Raw genomic sequence first — 18,135 nt, 5'->3', positions numbered from 1 at the left:
TGTAGTGATATATAGCTGTGTAACTGCATGAATGGTTTCTGCCCTGAGCCTGGTGGTCCATACATCTGGAATTTGTATCCAGGCTCAGAGATATAAATATGACCTTCTCTGTACCATGAAGTGTCTCTGGTTGCACCACAACCAGAGTCCGTGTCTTCGTACACCACAGAGCAGCAGCAAGGCCGAGATAAAACTTCATTTTGGCTGGAATGAAACACCAACTTAGTAAATAAAGAGACTCTGGTTACATTGGGTTAGTTTTAGATAAAAGCTGTTTGAAAGAACGTGCAAGTCAGAGAAAGGAGGTTACTATTACTGGAAACTTACTTGAGGAAAAGAAGTTTATTTTTAGTTCTCAGCCCATTAAGCTTCAAGCACAGTTCAGAGGGAAGATTATGTACATACTGACTGTAATTGGGAGGGCTTTGACATTATGGAGGGACACTAATATAGTGAGACTGTTATAGTTGGTAAAATACAAAAGTAGTAGTTAAAGAAATTCTAAAAGCTAAGCAGGGATCTTTTGTTCTAATTCGGCCAAGTGTAGCTATTTAAGACTTGCGTAAATCCCACCTGCTGAACATAAGGCAACACATACTTGAACACAAACCTCTTTAACTGGTCATCCATCTCTTGTTTTAACATACTAGAACTATTCAAGCTAGATGTTGCCAGGGATATGAGTGCTGGTAAGCAAGCCAGAGCACTGTTAGGATTCTCTGATAAATGACAAATTGCTTATAGTAGTGCATGTGCTATTGAAAAACTTGGATTAAACTAAAAAAAGTTTTCAATGTAGTTCACTCTTATCAACTGGGTAATTTTAAAATTCATTAAGACAGTTCCCGTAATTGTATAAACAGGGTTTATTGTACATGTGGCGCTGAAGGAAGAAAGAGAAGGAAGGTATATATTATATATGTACAGTGAGCCATTTTCATTAGAATAAATTTATTCTGTCTTGCTTAATACTGGAAAGAGGGAATGTGTCTGGCACCAAAGAAATTTCAAATTGAAAAAAATCTAAAAGCTTAAGTTCTGAAAATTATAAAAACCATGGTCTTATGGAAGGAAGTTAAAACATATATACATGGCAATTTAAGTGGTTTATACACTGAGTGACACAGTTGCAGTTGTCTTTTAAACCAACTTACAGATCTTCTATCAATAGAACTGGCATTAAAACTATTTAAAAGCTAGAATATAAATAAAACTTGGAGGGACTGCTCCAGGAACAGCCCAGTAAAGCAAGTCACAGTAACTCAGTAGATATAATCAAGAATACGGTTCCCCTTGAGCATCAGGGAAGTAGGCACTAACTGGGAAATAGTCCAAGTCCTGGTGTTGCAGTTTCACTGAAGTCCATCTCTTGTTACTGCTGTGCCATACACAATACCTTTGAAAATATACCCCTGATTTCTCTAAAAGATGTAGAAACTGTTACGTTGTCTTTCTGAATCCCTTTAAAATAGGATAGATGTTTTCAAATGCTTCATAGATTTCTGCTCGTACTTTAGCACCTGGAAAAGGAGGGGATTAAGTCAGTTTGTACCTTTCACCAAGTAATTTTAGCTTTTAGAAGGTTTATTTGAATGCAACTGTATAAAACCTATGTGTATTCATAGATCCCTATTTTTAAGATTTTTTTTTTAAATACACATTTCATATACAGCATACCAGAATAAACAAGCGAGAAGGCTAGTAATGTAACTGGTAAAACTTTGATTAGCATCTTTGTGCTTATGGGGTTTTTCTATACATAATTTCTGCAGGAAACCCAACTACAAAGCACAGCTCCACAGGCTGTTTCTGCAGAAAGGCCTAACTGGGGGAGAGTTTTTGAGAGTGTGAAAATCTGGGGGAGCAAGGTCTGGCAATGAGACTGCTGCAGAGCCCTGCCACCCACCAAACTGCAGGGACATGCTCCTCCTTTTGTCTGTGAGTCTTGAGGTTGTTTTTTTTCCTCCACAGTAAGACTCGCAGGAGGGGAAAAGGAAAGGTGTAGGTGGAGTGCCTGAGGTTAAGGAGGTCCTAGAGCTTGGGTATCTCTCCTTCTTTAGCTGCTCTACCAAAGGAGAATGGCAGCAGCCTCCAGCCAAGCTGTCAAAGTAGTTAGCTCAGTCACGCGCACCCAGCCCACAGAAACACTCAGCTTTCCCCAGAAACATTACCTGCGCTCTTACAGCTTTTTGGGGACCTGCATACTTGATTAGGATTCACGTTCATTGCTTACATGGATTTAGCCAAATTTGTGGTTTGCTTTGTGCACTCATCCGCAGAATACTGTACTGTTTTTAGTCAGTACTGGGATTTTAGTCAGTACTGGGATCTCATCTCTCAAAGAGTTCCTAGCAGCTTACGTACCTCTGGTACCATTGTGTGTTCTCTGTAATTCAGTCTAAATCTAACCTGTTGGTGTAAGATAGTGTCTTCACTTACCAGTTAAAACCACTTTTCCAGAAACAAAAATAAGCAGAACAATTCTTGGCTTGATCATTCTGTAGATCAAGCCAGGAAACAATTCTGGCTCGTAGCTGTAAGAAAAGAGAGTGACAGTGTTTAAGCATGCTTGCAGACACATGTTCCAGTCTTTCATCTGCAGGACTGCAGGAATGGGCAGAGCAGATGTACACTTTGCTGAAACTTGGAGAGAGTAGCAGGGAAGATAATTCTGATGGGTTCATATTGGGCAATCTCAGTTACACCCAAGGCAGTGCAGCAATGGGAACAAAGTGCAGTTTTCCTTCTGGTGCAAAGGAATAATTTGAACAGATGTCACTGTCTGAGCTAGTCAATATGTAGCAAGAATGAAACATAAGCAAGTCTTTTTTTTCTTTTTTTTTACCTGCTGAACTGCTGGTGTGTGAGTACCAATCCTTCTAATCTGATGGGAAATTTCACATCACAGCTGCCCACCATGTTCTGAATTTTAAAATCCAAAAATTTTGCAGGAAAACCCAGTTTCTGAACAACTCTTGCATACTTCCTCGCTGCCAGTCTGGATTGCTCCTCACTGAAGTGAGAAAAAGATATAATTGCTTCAGTAATACTTAACTGAGGAAAATGGCATTAAGCCACATATACATAACTGGGGGGGGGGAAGAAGTTTTGCATCCAAAATTAACAACTAGCACTGGTTTGCATGCTAATTTTGGTACTAGGATCTTGAAAATAATTCATGTTGTACTCACTGTTCATGAGGCAGAAAACAGTGAATTATAAATCCACATACTTCACACACTTAAAGTATTAACCCAGGTCCCTCTAATGGCATGTGAAAACTGTTACTTAAGTTTTTGGTGTAAAACAACTTTGAGCTACTACTGGTAGAAAATGCGTATTTTTATAAAAATGTGTGAACTGCCAAAATTCACTGTTTGATTCAGCCCAGGCATTCAAACGTGGAATGAGCACAACTGCACACTGTTGCAGACCTCAGTTTCCTTCAGTTTTGTAAACGGCTGAGGATGTGGTTCCTCCTAATGCAGAGTAAGACAACTTGAACTTCAAATGTCACCAGGTAGAGAAAGCATTTCCTGTATGGCTCTATCCATTCATCTGTTCATTAGCTTATTCCTTCTGGATTCCTAGCAGACTTCTTCAGAGCAGAATTTCTCTCCTGCCCACTGCAGTTAAGCTTACGTTTAGTTTTCAATTCTTACACTTCAATGATCATGTTAAGAACAGATCAGACTACAGGGACCAGAGACTTGGAGCTCTTGGCCTGTGATGAATGAAACTGTTCAAATATAAAATCACCCTTCCTCTGCCACCACCCCTACAGTTTAAGCAGTTCTGGTGCTTAGTCAATGAAATTTTTAAATTACTAAGAAAAAAAAGATAACTGCAAAGCCAAAGAAGTGAATATAATAACCTCCACAAATTAGTTTATCAGGCTGTATGAAAGAGCTTCAGAAACAGAACTACCGTTTTCTCTTTCAGTCATAAAAAGACATTTTGTGTAGAAATGTGTATTAGTCTATTTAAAATAACTGGGGAGCAAGCTTAGTTGTACCTCTACAACTCTGGTGTGTATATATATATATACACACAAATACTGCATACAGATAATAGTACTTCTAAAGCATCGTGGTACAAGAGAAAAGACAGCCTGAATTGTTTGCTTGTAATGCCTAAACGTACCTTTTTGCTCCTGTGCACACCATTTTTCCAGAGCTGAATATAAGCGCAGTAGTACGTGGTTCTCTTATTCTCATAATAACAGCAGCGAAACGCTGAAATGTGAGCATTGAGACTATTAGTGATACATTGCTGTAATCATTACGTTAAAACCAAATTTTCATAATCTAAGTAGCAAGTTAACCTGTAACGCAAAGAAATACTAAGTTCAAACATAATTATGGATCACTTAAAATTTACTTGAAATGCTTAAATTGTATGTAGCTTCAAAGACACACACTGAGACGTAGTCAGAGAGAAAGAGTATTTACCATTGCATTCCTATTTTACTAAGCTCATCTCTCATTACTGTACATGCAACATATAAATAATGCTAACATTTGCAACAGAGCAAGAGAGACAATCTTAAAAATAATTTAAAAAATTCCTCCACGTGTCTTGAAATTTGATCTGTTACAAGCAGGATGATGGAAGGCTTCTGCAAATATTTTATGATCTCGTTTCTGTGTCTTAAAAAACTGGACAGCGTTAGAATACCTATCAGCAAACAGAACAGCTGGAGATCAAAGTTCTGTATAAACATAAGTCACCTCAACTTAGTAGGTTGAACAAGGCAGCCCAGTTAGCCTTGGCTTTTCATTCTAAGTACTGTAACATCTCTGCCTGCATTTCCAAATATTCTTAAACTCTTTGAAGCAAGCGAAACTGGTAACTGATGCGGGCATACAGACACACAGACAGACCCCTATTCCTCTGTTGTATTTAACTTGGACCGGTTCACTGTGCAGTCCCATACAGTTCTGTTCTGTCAGTCTGTTCTGCTGACAAAACCAAGGTGGTAGAGTGATTACCTAACAGCACATTTGTCAAAATACAGCTTAAATAATACAGCCAAGCAACATTTTTGACAGAACGTACTGACTAAACGTCAGGAGTGTGTTACATAACCCTTCTTTCTCTCTGCTGTGGAAAACAGCATTTTGTATTGATTACTCTGTTTTACACAGCCACCTACCCCTACCTTAAGAGTTACCATGGCATGCTCAAATTTTTGCTGCACTAGTATCTTACTCACATGCAGTTATGTAACAGCATCACTGATGTAAACTTACAGTAACAGTTATTTATCACAAATGCCTGCATGCCTGCTTTAATCCTTGAGAGCAGAGTTCAGGTAAACTGCACGAAGTCCCAAATAGGAAAACAAAAAACCTACCACATCCCAGGAAAACTGCAGCCTTTCAAAGACAAGTCAATTCAACTACACAACATGTAAACTTTTATTAGAAATAAGTGTCCAACTACTGTGGCTGCAAAGGTAACGTTTCCAAGAGAAGCCACCCAGAAGAAAAACAAAGAGACATAATTTTCTTGATTCAATGCTCCAGGTCCTCTGCTGTTCAAAGTTTCCCAGGCTAAAAAAATCCCACAGTTTAACAAATCGCTATTTAGAAGCAGCAGGCAACTTAGAAGTCGACATGCAAAAAAAAAAATCACTGTCATTTTGTTGTTCCACCAAATCTAGCCATTGGAAGCAAGGAGATAGCAGCAGTACTGGGGAACAACGTGAAAGAACAGCGCTCAGAGGGGAAGCCAGATGATAATGTACAAAATGAGTGACTGTGCTGCGACCACAAGAATTCCAGGGGAGCAGCCAGGTGGAGGAAGCCAATGCATATACAGAACAACCGTGGCTCTGGCAGGAGCCCAGGAATTGAATTCTTCCCTCCTTTCTCCTTGTTGGGAGACGGGGAACAAGACTTTGCCGTCAGACATTTCACAGGAATACAAGAAACGAATTTTGTGAGCACTACAAAGAAACACCCATAGGAATAGTAGCAGAGGCCAGATTCACAACAAAAAACTTGGCCAGTGTATTACACTGTTGGTTAGGCTGTTCCTAAGTATGCTGTGTTCTTTCTAAATCTACCAAATTATAGCCTGGTGTAAAACACAACTACATCAGTATAATAATACTTTTTACTAATTTGACAGGATGGTCTAAGTTTATTAAGGATTTCTTTAACTATAGTATAAAACTGCATCTATGGCAGGAAGGTTTTCCATCTACCAACTACACCCACAACCCGTGCCTTTAACATACCTGTTACAGGATGAACTCCAATACATTTATCTTACCTTGGGATTATATTCAGCATTTCGGGCACGAAGCGCAATAGTTTTTAGGTCAAGTTTGCAACCAAGATTCACCGTGGACACAATATTCCTGAAGACAGTTCAGAGACATACATTAAAAACCCAATAAAGAATGCATATGTCTTCCTCATTTTCAGCAAGCTTGATTAATTTTATTTTTTTTACTATTTTTTTAATTTGTTTCTCCAAGTAAGTTTCAATGACATCTTTCCTATTGATGTTGAGAGCCCCCACCACAATCAGGGAAGCTGCTAGAAACAGGAGATGATGAAATAACAATAACACCATCTCAAATTTTCCTTGGTGTGCTCTTCAAGAAGGAAGAAGAGGTGCACGACTAAGTGGGAATAACCAGGGGGTAAACCCATTGCCAGGTGACAGGATAGCAGGTCTCTAGAAAGTTTTAAGAGAAGTTCCTAGAGCAAAAATATATTTGGAAACTTGTTTTCTGGGAAGACCCTGAAATCTAAAGGTCCTCAATGGAAAGAAATAAAAAGAAATACGAGGAACTACTCTTTCAACCATTTGTCTCTGTGCCTTCCATAAATTGCTGTAAAAGTCTCTTTAAAACTAAAGCTCAGTGAAAATACTTCCATATCAAACCCCAAAACTAGTTCTAAGGGTTTTTTTCCCCCTTAAACTCAGCTGTAGCCGTGAACTAGAAAAGGGAACCCGGAATGCTAAGTAGAACTGTGGTCTAGCTCCTAGACTAGCAACTAGTTTCTTCCCCTTCACACTTCTAATTCCCTTTCAGCTGTGATTGTTAGTGAGATATTAAAGCAGAATACAGGAACTAAGTTCTATGCAGTGATGTGCAGCTATTTGCTTTTCTGTGAACAAGTCACAAGTATCCAGTAAATTACAAATGAGAATAAGTTTCTAGGTATACATGTTCTGAAATACCCAATTATCAATCAGAATACTTTATAGCTAAGCACGAGGCACTAAAGTGCATAGAGTTAAAAGTTACAATGGTGCTAAATGAAGACATACATAACAACCTCCACTGGTATGCTTAAAAGATGTATAGTTGACAAATCACTAAGAAACTATATTACTAAGTGGTTTAATAACAAAGCTAAGCTAAAAATAGAAGCAAAAATTACTCATATTGTTGGTAGAGACCCACACAGTCTCACGACCTCCCTTCCCACCAAGATGCAGTACTCCCATTTCTGATGTGGCTTTGGTGCTAAGTCTTTAAAGGGCTATCTGAGAAAGGACACGCTGCACTAACACATGGGACACTCACTGTAGCTGTGGCACTATCCCAGAGCTCTCTGACGCTGGTGTTGCAGGAGTTATGGGAGTCATTGGAGTCATTGGAGAGGTGTACAGAGGTGTGGTTCCCGGTAAAGGGGCTGTGGTAAGAGTCTGTGAGTGGAAGAGCTGGGGAGTTTGACCAGATGTTCCCTGCGTTGCTTGCTGTGATGTAGATTGCTGCACTGCTTGCTGCTGCTGCTGCTGCTGCTGCCGCTGCTGTTCCTCTAGGATGGACAGACTGTTGGTGCTCTGGACAGGCTGTGGTGTCAGTCCTGTGCCATACGGCATCATCGGGCTAAAAATTGGAATTCCTGGAGTCATTGCACCCTACAACAGAAAGCATGAAACAGAAACTACAGATCATGTTGACTCCATTTTGGTTTTAAGAGAAAAAGGTTTCAGAAGTCTAAAAATCAATGTAAACCGATCATATCAAACCTGAGGCATATAGTAGTAACTCGCTAAAAACAGAAAACCCTTGGAAATGCACTTCTTCTACAGATTAAAATATTACCTCTAGGTATCTGTCAGTTCTAGCATTGTTCACCTCCAGCCAGTGATGCTGACACGCTTCTCACACTACTTTGCGCATATGTCTCAACTTTGACCCACAATTTAACTTGCAATTGTTTGAACAAGGACTGTGGCCATCATACTAAATTCATTCATAGCACAGCAACAGTCCATTATGTATGTTAATTTAAAGGGCAATCACCAAAATGACATTAGTACTTCCAACTCATCAGTCATATTTCAACTTAAAGGAACCCCATATATCTGTGTATTTCTTACACCTCTAGATAGACAAGTTGATGGTTTTAAAATACTGCTTTATATTAGTATTATTCAGTACCTAGCAGAGTTCTGCAGATCTGAAAACAAAAAACCTGAAGTTACGGAAAACACTTTCACAAAGAAATTCATATCATAGTTGCATATTCAATCACTTGTTCTTACCTGAGGAGAGGCTAAGCCTTGAGCATAGGGTGGCAAGCTGTTGTTCTGATCCATGATTCCAGTTATTTCTTTGGTGAGGCCAGAAGTATTTCCTTCAATTAATTTAAATTAACTTTGAATCCTAGAGGGTTTTTAACCCTTTAAAACATTCCAGCAAACTAGCTTTTTAAGCCAAGCTGAAAGTGGTAGGAAAACATCAGCTCCAGAGAACTGTGTGTTATGAGTCTAAAATGCTAATCAAAGCCTGAAAAGAGAAAAAGTAGTATCCTGAGAATAAAACCTAAACAGAAAACGAAACCCAAACCTATCAGCTGCTGAGTTAGGTAAGAGACACCCACATAAAGATAAATATATCATTCGCACACACATGCATGCACACACGCACAATCCATAAAAATAACCTTTTTCAGGCACACTCGACAGAAATGTTGCAGCATGCTTCTGCTGAAGTCTCTGGCAGGTAACTTGGCTCACATGAGCAGGCTTCTGTCTAACGGAACCCTCCTACACAAACAACTCAAGCTCTTAATGCTCATTCTACTCCAAGCTTTTCTTCAGCTAGAAAAGAACTGATTTTTTAGAATTTAATTCCCCTGACTACTAACCAAAAAGCTTACTGACACATTGCTTCTAAGTCTCTTTCTGACAATTTTAACACTCGGGCTTCCAAAAGTATCTTTTCATCTGTGGGAAAAGCATCGCTGGTCAAATCGGAACTAGGAAAGCTTCTTCCATCCCCTTCCATAAAATAAGGCACTAACAGATTTCAAACAACGACATGCACTTTACGAGAAAAAAAGAAATAGGCGAAAGCCAATTTCAGGCACACCAGTGAAATGTACAGTTAAAAAAAAAAAAATAAATCATCCACACGTCTGTTGCCATGTTGCGGAAATAAACAACACAAGTAAAGAATTCAAATGTTACAGCTTGATATCAAATATTTTTCCATTAATTATTTTTCTTAACTAGATACCTATTACCCAGAAATAATCAAGGTCATTTTTAGGCCAGAGGCAGACCACCTCAAAATTTGAAGAGAGCCTATTCAGTGTCCAGGTTTGGTTTTTTTTTTAAGGTAAGACTGCTCAGAATTACAAGAATATTTATACTGCAGATGAAATGGCATGCGTTTTCCCCTGTGACCACAAGATATTATCACCTTTACTGTCACCGAAGGTTATCAAACAGAGCATCAAGGTTTTACAGGTGGGAGAGAGGAGTGAATGAGAAGCCTGAACATCACCCTAGAAGAAATCAAGTCAGCTCCTCACCAGCCCAGCTGTTCAAAGGCCCGGCAGCAGCCGTGCCAGGACCCGCAGCCAGGACCCCACCTACGCAGCGGTCCATCGTGTGACCACCGCACCGTGGCTCCGGGATCCCCGCTGCCAGCGCCCGGGACCCTTCCGGCGCGGGGCCCGGGCCCAGAGGCAAGGGCCGTCCCGCAGAAGGCCCCGAGCGTCCCCTCAGGGTCTCTCCCTCGGGACGCGGCAGCACTCGGAAGGAGCCAGGTTCGGCCTGAGGCGGCCCCCGCCACCCCCCCCCGGCCGCCCCAGCCTCGGCCCCGGCCGCGTCACCGCCCGCCCTCCGTCTCAAGGCCGTGCCGGCTTCTCGTCCCGCCAACGGCCCCGCTCGCCCCCCCCCCGGCGCGCCGGAGCCCCGCGAGGCGGGGGCGGCCGCCACCTCCCCGCCGCCCCGCCCCCGCCCTCCAGGCCCGGCCCGCGCCATCGCGACCCCGCAGGCGCTGGCACCCGCCGTCCCCTTGCCAAGCCGCGGGGCGGGCAGCGGCCCCTTGGAGAAGCGGGGCGGGGGGGGAAGGCGGGCGCGGCGCGGACGGTACCTGCCGCTCCCGGCGCCACCCCGCCGCACAGCGCCCGCGGGAGCCAAGCTGCGCCCCGCGCCGCCGGCGCGTCCCGAGTACGTCACTTCCGCCGTGCGCCCACACCGCCCGCCCCGCCGCCATCTTCAGTGAGGGCGAGGGCAGGCCGCAGCGCCTGCAGCCCGAGGAGCGGGGTGGGCCGGCGCCTTGCAGGGGTTGTGGGCCTCCAGCAGTGCTCAGCGTCGGCACGCGTGGCTCCTGCGCCAGGCCTGGCCGCCGGCTCCTGTTCTGGAAGACGGTGGTTCACCATTTTCTAGCTGTACAAAGCGCTGCCCCTCACTCATTGCCGCAGAGCCGCACGCCCCGCAGTGCCGTGGCTTCGCGGTTCTCAGCGCTGTCTATGCACAGCTGCCGTAGAGACTTCAGCAACGGCAGCCTTTCCTCCTGGGCAGAGGGGCACGCTGCTCCTCTAGAGGATACAGCTGTTCCCTCCCCCGTGCTTCTGCCCTGGCACCTCCGTGGTTCTACCCCAGCCCTTCTCGCCTGTTCCTACTCGCCCCACGGTGCCTGGCACTGCACCCCATGTCCCACCTCGAGGAGCTTGGGTGCTTCCTCACCCTTCCTCTTCTCGATGTTTCTCAAGGTGCTCCCCCCTTTTCCCGAATAGGGGCTGCCCTGCTCCCTATCTGCCCAAACACAAGGGGCTCTTCGGGTCACCTCACCGCAGCCGCTATCAACCCGCTCGCTTCCTCTACAGAAGATAGGGGCTGACAACGCTTGAACCGGGCAAAAACCGCTGCTGCGCGCCCTGCCCGGGGGACCCCGCCAAGCCCAGTCTGGCAAGCGCACCCAGGGAGCCCACAGGCAGCCGGGCACCGGGGTGGAGCCGGCACCAACGGCCGCGCCACCAGCGCCCCCCGCCGCCCGCCCGCCCGCGTGGGGCTCGACGTCCTCCAGAGCAGACGAGAGGCCGCCGCCGCCCTCCTAGAGCGGTAGAGCACCACTTCCGGCTCCGGGGCCGCCATTTTGCCGTGAGACAGCACTGCACTGGGCTGCCGGGATGCTGTCCACCGCAGGTTACGCGGACTTCGAGCCTGAGATGGGCTACGAGCTCGGCGCGCCCGTGCAGTACCGCTTCTCGCCCTACACCTTTAACGGAGGGTGAGGAGTCGCAGGCAGGGGGTGGGGCGGTCTGAGGCACTTTCTTCCCGGGGGAGGGGACCCTGAGGAGAGTGCCGGTGGGGCTGGGTCTTCCTCGTCTTACTCTTGCCTCTTCTTGGCACTCCGTGAAGGTTTGTCTCCACTTGCGAGCGCCTCTTTTTGTAGAGAAAGAGTGGCAGCACGGGGGGGAGCTGGGCTCGGCCTTGGCCTGGGCCGAGCGTCCCGCGGGTTCTTGAAGCTCTTCAGGCTGTTCTTGCCTGTCCGTGTGGCTTTTGGCACAGTCGGGCTCCCTGAACTTTTACGGGTTAAAATGAACGCCTTCCTTTCCTCTCGGGGTTGTTTGTTTATAGTGACTTAGGAAACGCATGTAATGGTTACATTACCAGCTTTTAAACCTGTACCTGGGTTGAAGGCTGCCTTGTCATAACTGTTCAAGGTAGGTGATGTTTTACAGACACTTACACTGAGTTGATGACAAGATCTGGCCAGGATAGCATTACTGGATTATTTTTTTTATAATGCCTAACTGCTTTTTAAAGGACATCTCTTCGTTACTTCATGGTAGCGCACATGTGACAATCACAAAACTAGTTACTTGGGAGTAAATAACACAGGATAACATCAGATTTAAAAAGTGACTGTCATTTAAGTTTAATGATACTGGTGCTTATACTTGGCTGGAGTGGTTTTGCTTCAAGAGCCAGACTGTTTTAGAAGGGTGAATCTTGCATTAGCAGGCATCTAAAATTGCTAGTCTGTTGAGTCTGGTTCTTGCATTGTATAGAAACTCTGTTTTACCAAGTTTCCATACAGTTATTACACAAAATTGAGAATCATGTACGTGTATTTTCTTCAGTGTGTCTTTCCAGTCTTGAGTCACGTGTAGGGATGTGCATAGTGGGAAGCTTAGCGAGAAATAGAAGATGCTTTACAAAATGTGAGTCTAGGTATAGAACTACTACCTAGTCTGTTCCTCTGTTGCCTAAGAAAATATTTGTACTAAAAGTCATGACTGTATGAATACTCTTCTTTAAGGACTGTGTTGGCGATTGCTGGAGAAGACTTTTCTATTGTTGCCTCTGACACACGACTGAGTGAAGGTTATGCAATTCACTGCCGAGACAGTCCAAAATGCTACAAGCTGTAAGTCCAGATCTTTTAAGAATTAAACCAGATGAAAGCTCTTTTGTATTGTTGGGCATGTTACCTGCCTGAAAGGATCTATCCTTTTGTTTAAGCAGAATTCTCAGAAAAACAGATAGTAATAAAACTGATTTTGGAGCCATGGTGACCCTTGATGTAATGCAAGATGTGATGCGATGTTGTAAATGCAGCCAGATTTCTCGTTGCATGCTCCTGAAGTTAGCTGGTAACAGAACATTTTTAGCATGACACAAGGCTTATTGTAAGCTGGGTATTTTTTTGCCTGGATAATCAGAAGAACTTTTGTCTTAACTGTAGCAAAACTTAATCCTGTGGTAACTTGTTCTGCTTCATCAGGACACTTGGTGTTGGCACACAAGTGTGCCCACTGCTGCCAGTTGTACTGTGTCTCTCTAGTCAACCATCTGGCACTTCAAAGAGGTGTTTGTTTTAGGAGAGATAAACCTGTCAGTAGTTCCATTATTGAACTTCTTGTGCTCATTTTTTGTGTATCTTGACTCACCTAGATGGCATCCCCTTGGTTTAAAATTTGTTTACATTCTTTTGACTGTAGCAGCTGCTTGCCTAGTAGGTTGTTATCAGCTATGTAACAATTTTTTGGTGTATGGTTTTTTTTATTATTATTATCAATGACACGAGATCATAGGAACTTAAGTTTCTCCTGGCTAGCACCTTACTACATCTTTGACTCTCTGATACTGTCTCAATGGAAATTACTGTGGTACAATCTGCATACTGTATATGATGGCTTTGTGTAATTCTGCTGACAGGCTGAGACAAGATTTCAATTTAAACTGTTTTCAGAATCACTGCTTTGTGTTAGTCTGTAAGTATGTGTGACTGTAGACTCTCACTAATTCACTAGGATTTAAATTTCAAACATGCGCTCCTGTAGTTAGTGTTCATGAAACATTTTGAAACTGAGCAAAGAGCTAAGCTTCTATAATGCGTCCGCAGCCAGGTAACTTCTGTTGTGCTGACACAAACCCACCTACAGCGTAAGTGTTGCATAACCATCGTACAATCTTAATGCAGTCCTCTGGCCACATGGGGTAAAACTGGGCCGAGTGGTATGTAACAGGCTCCCCAGCTCAAAAGAGCTCCTTTGGCAAGACTGAATGGTAATAGCTAGAGTTAGTGGTGCATGAAGAAATTAAGAATTTCTTTTTGTCAGTCTTGCTGTGGAAGTCAGTGGATTGAAGGAAGATGTCTGCATGGTCCTGCATTTGAGTCCTCTGCAAGATGTAGGTTGTAGTTGCCTTTTATGCACAAAATATCTGTTACTACCTTTTAAGCAACTGTTTTTGGTAGCGTTAGAGAAACTGACAATACATTTGGTGTTTCATAATAATCTACTGTGTAATGAAGTCGTATAGTTCATACTAAATCTAAAATCACAACAAAATTTTTTGTTTTACAGAACAGAACAAACGGTCATTGGATGTAGTGGTTTCCATGGTGACTGCCTTACCCTTACTAAAATTATTGAAGCAAGATTAAAGGTAGATAACTAACTTACTGTATTTAGAAACTTATATTCTTAGTGTTGCATTTGAGACCTATAATATGGTATGTTTTAAATACAGTTTTTGCTGTTTTTCTTCAAGTGTTTGTATCCTAATTATATTGCTAGTTAAAGATCAGACAGGGGAAATTGATGCTGTGATCTTACTAAGTGTGACATCACAAATTTAAAGAGTGGAAGAGCTGGAAATGAGACTGTTAATGAGGTGACATCTATTCTTTGCCGAACTTTGGAGAGATGTTAATTTTTGGCTTGTAAGAAGGCTTAACTTTTAGACCAGTGTGTTTTCAGTAATCATGCTAGTTAATATCCTTAGCATCAGATTCTTCTGTAGTGAGGTTACAGAAAATGTAATGCTGATTGAGTATAAAATTTAGTGTCTGACTTCCTTCTTGGACATACTGTACCACTTCCAGATGTACAAGCATTCCAATAACAAGACCATGACTACTGGGGCTATTGCGGCAATGCTGTCTACAATTCTGTATTCTCGACGTTTCTTTCCTTACTACGTTTACAACATAATTGGTGGACTTGATGAAGAAGGTAAGGCTTTAAACAAAAAGGGAAAAAAAGGGTACATTTCTGTGAATGGATAGCTATCTTTTTAAGTCTCAGGTATACTGAAGGCGTAACAAGGTTCGTGTTGCTATTCCTGACACCTGCCTTTAGGCATTTTGGTACCCTAGTTTCTGCTACTAACTTGATCTTCCATTTCTGAAGGTCTGGAAGTCTAACTATGTTGCAATTACTTGATTACAAGTGAGATCTGCTAATATTGGTTACCTCTCATACTTTACTTCAGGCTGGAACACTTTTTTAACAGCATTGCTGGATTTTTTAATTAGGTCTTTAAAGGAGATGTTAGCAGTAAAATTGTATATATTTTACTCAGGCTTGTGAGTGTGGTAGAGGTTATTAAGTATAAAGACTGACTTCAGAGACAGGTTTTTACAAAGATGTTTTTAAATGTTAACTAGCCTGTAATGAAAATCATGACTTCCACATCGAAGTATTTTAACATACAGCCCTTCCAGGATTTACTGGGCTCTTGTCCAATGATTTGGTTGAGTTGCTAAAATACTGTGTTCTCTGGCTTTGAGCAGGAGGTGGTCATGTTTGGGTAATTTGAGCCATTCCCCTGCAGTTTGTTGCTACTGTAATGTTGCTTTCACAGCCTTGTTAAGACATGTCTACGATACATGGAGTCTGGAAAGGGATTAAGTCTGCCTGGCGTAGTGGTGAATCTCAGATCGTGAGGGTGCTGTAGCAATTGATAAGAATCAGAGTGCAGGTTTGTATGCATGGGATAAATTTGGGCCCAGCAAGATTGGTTTGTTTCCATCTGGTGTTACTTTGTGGATCTCTGCGAGCTTTCTCAGGGCTGTTCAGCTACCTGTGCTGTGCTGCCAAGTGCACAGGCCAGTTTATTAAATTCAGTGCAGCCTGTCTGAACAGAAAGGCTGAGCTTGGCCACGTGCTGCGTTTTCACTGGCATGTCCTCATCAAACCCTGCTACTTAAGAGCTACAGTGCATCTGTATCTTTGATATTGGTGCAAGCTAATAAGGTTTGCACAATCTGGCCTGACTCCAGAGGGAAGTGCATAGGAGACCAGAGCGTCATCCCTGGTTCCAGGAAGGCAATGCAGAGGCATCCGAGCATACTCACTGGAGGTAATTCAAGAACTGTATCGTTCAAGAGCAATGACTAAACTGCCTCTTTGTGCTAGCTCTAGAACCAGCAGAGCTCTTTGTGCAGCACTGCAGTCTAGCACATCCTCCTGCTTTGATTATTCTGCATCAGCACTTTTCCTGTGGTAAGTACTGTAGAAAACATCTGTTAGAGCATTGTTATACCTTAAATATTGAAAATAACCTCGCGTATATTACCAAGCCACAACCATGGTGAGCCTACTTTACAAAGCATTGTCTGAACATACTGCAGTGTTATTTGGTAGAAGTTTGCTGTGATATGCAATACTCCAGAGGCTGCTTATGCAGAGAGCTAGTTTTTGATATAAATGCTTCTCAGTGTTGAGAATCTTTATGGATTATGATTACATACTGCTTTTTTTCAGGGAAGGGAGCAGTATATAGCTTTGATCCAGTGGGCTCGTACCAGAGAGATTCTTTCAAAGCAGGTGGATCAGCAAGTGCCATGCTGCAACCCTTGCTTGATAACCAGGTAAAATAGTCGTTTCTTAATGCCAGGAAACATTTGTGACGTTCAAATTAATGGAGCTTTACTTCTGGGGAATATTACTTTTGAGGGAAGGTTTAAATATATTAAAGGTAGGACCTGTTAAAGCCACACAATTCATTAATGTATGGATGACCTTCTCGGAGAAATCAAAAGTTTTGTTTTAGAATCTAGTTTTTAATATGCTACAAACAGTGGACTGCATGTTTAAAATTCAGGTAGATGTTTTAATTAGGGATTTATATTACCCATGGAAGCTGTTTGGGCTTTTTTGTTTTGTTTGGTTTGGTTTCCCCCCTAGTTTATAACATAAATATGCCTGTTGCTTAGCATGAAATAATAGTAAATTAAGAAGACAGAATTAGTAGATGTATGTAATACATGTTATCATTTAACATATGCTTGTTTAAAAGTCTTAAGTTTTGTGCAACTCAGACACCATTTTCTAAGAATGTTTTTACATAAAACTAATGGAAACTTACTCAATTAAATCTGTCTACAAATACTTGAAGAATATTTTCATATTTGGTTGAAGCTGTTAATCGTTGAATGAGAGAAATACCAAAGCATGTTTTACTCATTTTATTCTTTGGCATTGATGTTGGAATTCAGTCACTTGAGCCTGATGTCCACACAACTTTTGTGCTTAAAAAAGCAATAAGCACTCTTAGTTCTTATCAGCTGAGAAAGGAATAGAATCTTTTTTTTATTTTTTCATTTAAACGACTCCAGGTTCTCAGCTTTGACTTAATTTTGAAGTTTATTAACTGACGAAAATAAAATATCTTCTGCAGAAACAAAATTGTCATAAGTAGCTTTTTATGGCTTATGAGTTTGAGGCAAAGTGAGTGACCATTCCCCTCCTTTTCCTGTTCTGATGCTTAAGTGGACACTTAAGTTTATCAGCTAAAATATACTATTTAATAGGACCAGTTATGCTCCGATATAGACTGTTATATTTGAATTCTAGGTACATTAAGAAATGTGCCCAAGTACACATGACCAGAGGAAAGGGGTTGTGTGCAGTACTGAATCTGCTAATCCATTAAGAAGTTTCTGAAGAATTAGATCAGTTCAGCTCTGAACGTTCATTGCAATCTTGTATGTACTGAACGAGTGGGAGGAGCAGTGCTGGCTGTACACTGCACCGGCTTCTAGGTACTTTTGTAAGATTATCAGCATTGGCAAAGTTCTGATCATGCAGCTGTAAACTGTGTGGAGGAATGCTTTTGCTAGATTTCCTTTTCTAAAACAGACCAACCATTTCTTCTTTTTAAGTTGTCTAAATCTGCTCATTCTAGTGCAGAGTCTGAAACAGCTTTTGCGCTAGATGGATCTTGCTTTAAAATGCATTTTCATCTTTTCTTAGATTGGCTTCAAGAACATGCAAAATGTGGAACAGGTACCTCTGACCCTGGAAAAGGCTTTGCAGCTGGTTAAAGATGTCTTTATTTCTGCTGCTGAAAGAGATGTGTACACTGGGGATGCGCTTAAGATTTGCATTGTCACAAAGGACGGAATTAAAGAGCAAACTATCCAATTACGAAAAGACTAATTCACTTCCCTAATAAACATGTAATCTATGATGTACAATTTACTGTATTATGAAGACGTTTGTCTTATTAAAATTTTTCAAGAAGTTTGACTACTGTGATGCTGAATATTTTCTGTCTTTCTTAGAAGTGATAGTGGGTTTTAGAAAACAGCAGTTCATGGTAAGGAAGCAGCTAGGAGTTCGGGTCAGCTTC

The 18,135-nt window shown here is 42.3% G+C and overlaps 2 protein-coding genes across 5 annotated transcripts; one reads left to right on the top strand and one right to left on the bottom strand.

Annotated features, from left to right (window-relative positions):
• Positions 1-848: 848 nt before the first annotated feature.
• Positions 849-11,202, bottom strand: TBP (TATA-box binding protein). 4 transcript variants are annotated; one of them, XM_080389305.1, is made up of 8 exons: positions 10,928-11,202; positions 8,518-8,761; positions 7,550-7,887; positions 6,280-6,367; positions 4,144-4,235; positions 2,846-3,013; positions 2,440-2,534; positions 849-1,520 (listed from the first exon to the last, which is right to left on the bottom strand). In XM_080389305.1, exons 2-8 carry the CDS (start codon positions 8,569-8,571, stop codon positions 1,441-1,443), a joined length of 915 nt encoding a protein of 304 aa, XP_080245431.1. In that variant the 5' UTR covers positions 8,572-8,761; positions 10,928-11,202; the 3' UTR covers positions 849-1,440. The 4 variants fall into 4 exon arrangements, with proteins under 4 accessions (XP_080245431.1, XP_080245428.1, XP_080245430.1 ...); XM_080389302.1 differs by lacking the exon at positions 10,928-11,202 and adding an exon at positions 10,358-10,846; XM_080389304.1 differs by lacking the exon at positions 10,928-11,202 and adding an exon at positions 9,792-10,341.
• A 132-nt stretch (positions 11,203-11,334) lies between these two features.
• PSMB1 (proteasome 20S subunit beta 1) lies at positions 11,335-18,032 on the top strand. Its single transcript, XM_080389307.1, has 6 exons — positions 11,335-11,497; positions 12,533-12,640; positions 14,082-14,163; positions 14,603-14,732; positions 16,266-16,372; positions 17,757-18,032. The coding sequence occupies exons 1-6, from the start codon at positions 11,397-11,399 to the stop codon at positions 17,940-17,942; spliced, it is 714 nt and encodes a 237-aa protein (XP_080245433.1). The 5' UTR covers positions 11,335-11,396; the 3' UTR covers positions 17,943-18,032.
• The last annotated feature ends 103 nt before the right edge of the window (positions 18,033-18,135 follow it).

The sequence above is a fragment of the Falco punctatus genome, assembly GCF_963210335.1.
Source record: "Falco punctatus genome assembly, chromosome: 5".
Lineage (NCBI taxonomy): Eukaryota > Metazoa > Chordata > Aves > Falconiformes > Falconidae > Falco > Falco punctatus.
This window is presented reverse-complemented; position numbering and strand designations above follow the sequence as displayed.

What these genes read in the sequence shown, in the direction of transcription:
- TBP (XM_080389305.1), bottom strand. Translation starts at nt 8,571, where the DNA reads ATGGATCAGAACAACAGCTTGCCACCCTATGCTCAAGGCTTAGCCTCT. An exon ending in GGGATAGTGCCACAGCTACA is followed by an intron (nt 6,368 to 7,549) that starts GTGAGTGTCCCA and finishes AACTGTCTTCAG; the next exon opens with GAATATTGTGTCCACGGTGA. An exon ending in TGGAAAAGTGGTTTTAACTG is followed by an intron (nt 1,521 to 2,439) that starts GTAAGTGAAGAC and finishes CTCCTTTTCCAG; the next exon opens with GTGCTAAAGTACGAGCAGAA.
- PSMB1 (XM_080389307.1), top strand. Translation starts at nt 11,397, where the DNA reads ATGCTGTCCACCGCAGGTTACGCGGACTTCGAGCCTGAGATGGGCTAC. An exon ending in TTATTGAAGCAAGATTAAAG is followed by an intron (nt 14,164 to 14,602) that starts GTAGATAACTAA and finishes TACCACTTCCAG; the next exon opens with ATGTACAAGCATTCCAATAA. An exon ending in AACCCTTGCTTGATAACCAG is followed by an intron (nt 16,373 to 17,756) that starts GTAAAATAGTCG and finishes ATCTTTTCTTAG; the next exon opens with ATTGGCTTCAAGAACATGCA.